Raw genomic sequence first — 7,749 nt, 5'->3', positions numbered from 1 at the left:
ACACTTCCAAATCTGTAAACAAGCCTTCCTCAGCTCAACCACACTCCAATGAGTGTTCCAGATACTTCAAAGTACACAATGAACTTCAATTTTGATGTAGAAAATCAACCTGTATGCATCCAAAATAAACTGGCTCACGCAGTCCCCAAGATACCCTGTTTTGATGCGCTTTCCAAGGCTCCAAATTGCAATGTAGTGGTTCAATCAAGTGTGGGTAACTTGCATTGACACTTAAACAACCTCAATGTTGAGCATCAACACCAACCAACATGAGTACATATCAATTTTGTCAAACCTCCTTCTCTGCTCTATGAGAAAAACCAGAAAAACTAGTAGTAGATTTGCTCTAATTTCTTCAATATTTGTCCAAATTGAGCAACCAAGAATTCATTAGCTTAGCAATGATGTCCACTAACTCCATGTAAAAGGAATCAGACCAATTGTTTAAGACCAGTGAGTAATTGATCTGTTAATCACACTTTGTTTCTCTGCACAACCAGTAGACAGCTTGTTTAATCAGCTCATTTCTAGCTCCATAGATGATAATTGATCAATCCAATCATGTAGCCTCCTTCTCAAGTGTATGTATCAGCCAATTGCTAAACCAATTTTGAAGTTAATCAAGCACAAGAGTTGAATTTGAGCCTCCACTCAGTAAAATAGTGAAAAACTGCCCTGTTTCTCTGTCCAACCTGCGCCGCCTACTGTAGGGGGATTTAGGAGTGTTTTAAGTGCTAATTGATGAGGTATATAAGTACCCAACACACCTAGGCAAGTGTGCAATCCATCAATGCTTTGATTTTTGCCAAGAACATGCTCCAATTTCATCAAAATTTGGCTTCCTTTTCTCTACTATTGTGAGAGCTCAAAAACCAGTAAATTTCACACATTCAAATGCATCAAAAATGCTCCAAAATTAGTGTAGGGCTTGTACATGAGTTGCCAATACATTCTTGCTTGTCACATACATGTGTCTTTGCCAAATTCGTATGTACTTCACCATACATCACTGCTTCCAAGCTTTGATGGTTTCAAAAACCAGAATTTTTCTTTGCTTTGGGTTGCCCTAATTTGCTTTGTTTCTATCTGAATCACCTGCAATCCGCTCAAGGATGTTTAGAATACCTTACCTGGTAGGCCAAGCTCTCAGATTTGATAGAATTCGGTGTGCTCCAACCTTCACAGCATCAATGGCAAGCTTCACAGCTTTTCTTCACAGCTTCTTCTCCCTCTTCTCTCACACTCACTCATAAACCCTAATAGAGAGAACCAGGCTGTGATACCATGTTGAAAAATAGGTAGAGGGAGAGGAGACACACACACAGGAGCAAACCCTAATGTATATTGCAAACCCTAACCATAGAGGGAAGCCATCTCCCTTCTCACACAATGCATAAAGCCATATTCCATAATACACACAACACACTATGAGTTGTGTCCACACACATCTAACCCTAGCTAATGTCCACACACTATGACCAGCTGGACGCGGTCATTTATTTCTCACACATGCTGCTACCTAACATGCCAAAATCAGTGTAGGGCTTGTGCACAAGTGTGTGTACCCTTGTGAGCAAGCACTTAGATCCCAAAGAATTTGAAAAATCTAAGTCCATAAGAAAATTTAGAATGTGGGGTTTGCCCTAGGTCTAGGAGCATGGGCAAAAATATTATTAGCACATTGGAGAAAATAAATTAAAAATGGGGTGTGTGTACCCTTGGAAAAAATTAATTAAATGATCTAAGGTTTTAAGGTTTGGGTGAAAACCATGGTTTGAGGAAACCAAGTGGAATTGAGGAGGTGGTAAGTGGAAAATGGTAAGTGGAATTGTACTAGATGGTTTAGTAAGCCATGGGTTGGCTAGTGGTTTCTTGTTGTTGTGGTGTCGGGTTTCCACAACTCTAGTTGCATTAGTGCATGGTGGGCCCTTGCTTTAGTAAGCCTTAGTCTAGCCCCTTTTCCTTGGAGTTAACTCATCTAAAGTGAATTGCATGGTGGCTGGAACTCATACATGCCAAAATAGGTGAATCCCCTGCATGTGAAGGTGCTATCACCTATATAAAGGGGTCTCCTCTCTCATTTTTATAACATGCCTAGTAAATGAGCTCCTTTTGCTAGTATTTCCCATCATAATTGCCCTATAGCACCCTTCTTACTTACTCTACTTGATATAGTACTAATATGTGGTCATACTAGCTACCTACCATTTCTCTGGTAGCTTCTACATCAATCCGTACCTCTCTCTCCCTTTTTGTCTCATCTCCAACCTTGCCCCTCTCTCCCTTTCTATCTTATGTCCTTTTTTCTCACAGCACATGAGGCATGCAACCTCCCCCCTCATATAAGAAGCGGCACAGGAGGGATTCGACCCCTCTCTCTTATACATAAATGGGTCTAAGGTTTTTTACTTTGTCTCAAATCATAGCACATCAGCTCTATCTCGTGTGTAGAAGCAAAGGAAGGGGGGAAGCGTGTAGACACAGAGGAATGGGGGAAGTATGTAGACACAGAGGAAGAAGGGGAGCATGTAGAAGCACCAGAAGGGGGGAAGCAGGGGGCTAGGATCTCATGGTGGTGGTGGAGGTGAGATATCATGTAGACATAAAGGAAGGGGGAGGATATCATGGTGGTGGAGGAGATGAGATAGTAGGACCAGGGTGGAGGACGTTGTGGGTGTCGAGAGTACGAGCAGAGTGGAGGCTACATTGAGTACAAACAATGAGTACGAACAAGGTGGAGGGAGGGAATAGGTTGAGGCTACATGACAATGTAACGTTAAACCTTAGAAATAAATAATGCCTGTGTTAGAGAGCATTTTTAATGTGCACTTACTAATGTAAATAACACACACACAATGTATGTATGTGTACATGTATGAATGTGATGTACACATACATACATACATACACTGTGTGTCCATGTGCTCATGTGTATATATATGTGTGAGTACGTGTAAGTGTGTATGTATATATGTGTACATACACACATACGTATGAACATATATCTGTCTATCTATACATATGTGTGTGTGCTGTCTACGGCTTTGAGATGATAGCACACGTGATTATTTTAGAGTTTTGGTCTTCTTTTGCATCGAATTGATCTGAAAAAGCTCGTGTGCAATTGCTCACGTAATACCTGAGCTTATGTGTTTTGCATTTCGGGTATAAGATCACACAGAGACGCGCGCTCTCATACACACAGATTTCTTACTTTCTAGAAATGTCGGAGCAGAAAGAGAGCACCTTCCAAGCTATCACAGAATGGGTTTCCGACCATAAGCTCCGATCTGTTGGTAAGCCCTCTACTTTGTGAATTTTCAGAGGTTAGGGTTATTTAATTTAAATCTGTGATGAATATCTCGATTTTGATTAGCGTTAATTTCGTTTATGGCTATCGAGAATTAGAGCTACTCATTTGGTTTTTAGCTTTGATTTAAAAGTAGATTGTGGTTGATTAAAGCACATTTAGGGATTCAACCATTAGGGTTTTCTATGAGTGATCAATTATTAGGATTACAGGTATGCTATGGGCATCGGGTTTGGCTGCTTCGCTCGCCTACAACTGGTCCAGGCCTCACATGAAAACAAGTGTGAAGATAATGCATGCCAGGTTAGGGTCTTTGATCTCTCTCTACTTTTCTCGTTTCACTTCAAAAGTTAGGGTCAGGGCTAAGGTCTGATACGTCTGCGTTTTCTTTTCGTTGAGGGTTGGGTTTAGGGTTAGGGTTAGGTTAAAGTTAAGGTTAGGTAGAAGTCTCTTTTCTGAAAAAAAAAGGTTAAGGTTAGGGCCTTGCTTTTTTCTATGTATCTTTTATTTTTGGAAAGCTAGGGTTTTACAGACCCATGGTCTTGCTTCCCTTATAAGATTAGATTTTCTCTCATACCTCTTTTTTTGGGTTTGTGTGTGTGTGTGTGTGTGTGTGTGTGTGGGTGCATTTTACAGACCCATGGTTTTACTCCCCTCATAAAATTAGGCTTTTCTCATACCTCCTTTCTTTTTTGGGGATGTGTGTGTGTGTGACAATGTCAGATTGCATTCGCAAGCATTGACTCTGGCAGCTCTTGCTGGGGCTGCTGCTGTGGAGTTCTATGAACACAAGTCAGGCAAGAAGGCTGAGAGGTACGGAACACATTTCGACTATGCCGGCGATCAGAGCTAAAGAGATTCAAACACTGACACAAAACACATACAAATTTACTCACCACTGTCAAATGTATCAGAATCTAGTCGTTTTTTGGGGTAGGCTGGCCATTATTTCAGCTAACATATAGCATGGGCCTGTGCCCTTTGTTTGGCTGAATTTCCTTCTCCCCCAGATTGAAGGCAAGTTTAACTACAATGCATTGTGCGTTCATTAACCTCGTGTAATGGGGATCTCTCCTTTTGAACCCCAACTTTTGCCGTACACATAATTTGACATTATGAGTAGACCTTAACAGAAAATGCTGACATTGTCTATGTCATATTGGTTGGCCCATGTAGCATTTGAGTAGAGCATAACCAGAAATGCTTCATATCTCCATATTATATACTCGAGTGTATGTTGTTTTTAGCATATGCCGAAGGTGACTGGATTAGGCCCTTGCCCATTATTAGTGGAGTCATTGGCTGTGGGTGTTGTTTGTGGCACGAGCTATATGAGGGGGTTACGATAGATTCTGTATGGATGCTGAGGGGCTGCATCGATGATGCTGTAGGTGCCTATTTTAAAGACAAATTTGAATATGGTACTGCCAACTGGCATGATCTGATGTTGTTTCAGAAACACACCCATGGGTTGTAGTCAATTTTGGGCAAGGCATCACATTTCACAATGGCCAATGACCTTATGGACCCTTTGCATGCCTGCATATGACACCTCTTGGACAGAAGCTGAGAACTGTTGCCATTAGGAGGCACATTAGGGCTTGCCGAGTATTGTTTTTGTGTGTAGTAAAGCATTCTATCAATGCCTTGACTCCAAAATGTGTCAAAACAGTGTTTTGTATGTCTACATCTTGCCTAGCATAGGTGATTCTTCCACATTTAGAAAAACTTTTTGGCAAGTTTTTTTTTCTTAAAAAAAATGAAATTTGATTTTTTTTCTTACCATGCCATTTTCTGTATATGGGTGCACTTTAATCAAAGCCTCATGGAAACAAGTATTGATGCTGTATTGCATTTTAATGTTGATTTTTAAAGGACTCGAGTACAAACATGGCAGTTTTTTTTTAAAAAACAGCTTATGCTCCCTTGAGGTTGCAACCTACCATGCATAGTTAAGCACACACATACATAAATGCCAGCATACGTCCTCCAAATGTAGACATAGTCGTCGTCTCTCCCCTCCCCAGCGCGCGCGCGCTCGCGCGCGCGCACACACACACACACACACACACACACACACACACACATGGGATAATCCATAATCACATGGTGGATGGTCATATGAACCTAAAACTAATGACCAGAAAGGGAGCATCTCGGAAATATTGTTTTAATGCTTTGCCCTTGTACTTTTTAGGTGTAGAGGTTGTTTTAACCTGTTGCTTCAAATGCCTCACTTCAATAATAATGTTGTTTCACACTTCTGCATAGTTTATCACATTACAATGCATTTGTGCAAGAGAGGTTTAAACTTTAAGGAAGAGATAGAGGAAGATGAATTCTACACATAGCAAATAATACAATATCACATGTATCCTATTTCCTCGCACCATGCCTCTGGCTCCTCAAACTAGGAAGATATGCACCATTGATCTCCAACACTCCAACTTCAGCTACAATCCGGTGAGAGGAGCCACAAGTCTCGCATCCTAGATCGGTAGAAGATGCTTCTGATGGCCATATCCTTCCCAAGGCATGAACACTATAGGTTACGTTTGCACACCAGAGTCTGGTGAGACCCGATCGTGTGTGACCACTATAGACCTACCTAGCATAGTACACTTTGGATCTCACACCATATTAGTAGGTGTGTTAGAAACACACCCAAGTTCGTCATTGAGATGGATTAAGGTCTCGGATGATTTTCTTTGTAGACATGTGACACCACTCAGATGACATTCCCAACATCACTTGAACTTGTGAGGTACCTTCACAAGCTCTACTACGAATAGTATTTCAACAAAAAGTATCCAAATAAACACCAAACATGATCAAGAAACCATGCATCTCGTGAAACGGGGTAATTGATGAGATAGTCTTTGTCCTTTAGCAAATCTTCGAATGTGCTTCTTTGTCAAATCAAACTTTGTCCCAGCCTTTGAATAATATTTTTGGGTCTTTTGAGTCTATTTTTTCTTAAGTTTAAAGGTCTTTAAGGGAAACTTGTTCGATCCTTTGATTTCTCAATTTCCATGCTTATCCTTTAGTTATCTAGACCAATAATATTAGGCTTCTAAAGGACATATACTCTTAATTTAGACTAAAAGAACTTTCCCTTATCTATCTCTAAATTAATGCTACTTCTTTCTAAGTCCTTTCATCATTACTTTTCTAGATTTAGACCCTTAATGACACTTCTACCCTTAATTTTTATTATTATTCCAATCTCTATGGAGAAAACCCCACTAGCGGCATTCCTCCCTTTCTATAATTGACTGAACTTTCTCTAGGGTTAGAGTCATATTTACTGGAAAGTCTATGTGAATTCGATCCATTATACTTTTAAGCGTTTCTAAGGGAGTCTATTAAGGTATATATTCATATGCATTATTTTGTATTTGGCTTATATAATTTGGAAGAAACTAAACCTTGTCTAGGCTTAACCTTATCTCATACCTGATAATTAACACTAGGTTTGAGGTTAAGTTTAGAATTATTTTAAGCTATAATCTCATGTAAGAAGAAAAAGGGTTCAAAAAGGAAGGCCTACTTCTTAACTTACAACATATCCATCTTTAAGAATAATAACATTATACTATTAGCACATATGTGCACATAAATGTACACTTCATTTTCTTAAATCAATCCATTGTCCTTAAACACTAGACAAAGACTTACCATGCATATTTTTGGGATCTAATTTATATTTTTCTCATTCAAAACTAGGTTTCCTATGCAATTCTTAAGACACTTTCTCATGCTTAAAAGTGTATAATTTAAGTACACATTAATATCTTTTCTTTGCTAGACTAATTACCTTTTGGGTAAGCTAAGTTTAGGTATAATTTGTATGGCTCTCTTTCCTATGACGCATACTAATTGGGAATAAAAGCTATGGGTTTCTACATGTGAAACATAGACATAAACTATAACTAAGTGTATAATTTTCACACATAAGTGTGCACATAAAAATCTATATTTTTAATGCTAATTTAGTTTATTCATCTATGATATCAAGGGTTACCACCTCTATGATTTTTCCTCACCTTGATTGAGGTTTAAAATCTAGTTATGATTATACACTAATATGGTTCAAGACTTCGTAGTCAAATATTGCCAAACCTAGTCTAAGGTTCAATGTCCGTTTGTCCACATATGCTAAACTTCAAGGGGTATATTCTAAAGTCAAATCCCACTTATAAAGTGCTAAGGATTCTGAAATAAAACCTAAGTGTGCCTATTTATTTGATTAACGAAAGGTTAATTTATAACTATTGATATCAAAAGGTCATCTAAGGTTAAGGTACAAGCACTATTGCCTAAATACAATTTCTATTTTCTAGAAATGATGAAAAACCAGAGAAATAGAGAAATACAAATGTAAGGGTTTTTTGCATCAAGATCATCCTCCATTAATTAAAGGTTATTCATTTACTACA

General features: G+C 38.9%; 1 protein-coding gene across 1 annotated transcript; it reads left to right on the top strand.

Annotated features, from left to right (window-relative positions):
- The first annotated feature begins 3,082 nt into the window (after positions 1-3,082).
- Positions 3,083-4,531, top strand: LOC147641082 (uncharacterized). Its single transcript, XM_086809797.1, has 3 exons — positions 3,083-3,296; positions 3,523-3,613; positions 4,034-4,531. The coding sequence occupies exons 1-3, from the start codon at positions 3,224-3,226 to the stop codon at positions 4,161-4,163; spliced, it is 294 nt and encodes a 97-aa protein (XP_086665923.1). The 5' UTR covers positions 3,083-3,223; the 3' UTR covers positions 4,164-4,531.
- The last annotated feature ends 3,218 nt before the right edge of the window (positions 4,532-7,749 follow it).

The sequence above is a fragment of the Cibotium barometz genome, chromosome 2 (assembly GCF_041138505.1).
Source record: "Cibotium barometz isolate CiBa-2024 chromosome 2, ASM4113850v1, whole genome shotgun sequence".
Taxonomy (NCBI): domain Eukaryota; kingdom Viridiplantae; phylum Streptophyta; class Polypodiopsida; order Cyatheales; family Cibotiaceae; genus Cibotium; species Cibotium barometz.
The sequence above is the reverse complement of the archived record's forward strand: the minus strand, read 5'-3'. Positions and strand labels throughout refer to the sequence as shown.

What these genes read in the sequence shown, in the direction of transcription:
- LOC147641082 (XM_086809797.1), top strand. Translation starts at nt 3,224, where the DNA reads ATGTCGGAGCAGAAAGAGAGCACCTTCCAAGCTATCACAGAATGGGTT. An exon ending in CCATAAGCTCCGATCTGTTG is followed by an intron (nt 3,297 to 3,522) that starts GTAAGCCCTCTA and finishes TTAGGATTACAG; the next exon opens with GTATGCTATGGGCATCGGGT. An exon ending in GTGAAGATAATGCATGCCAG is followed by an intron (nt 3,614 to 4,033) that starts GTTAGGGTCTTT and finishes TGACAATGTCAG; the next exon opens with ATTGCATTCGCAAGCATTGA.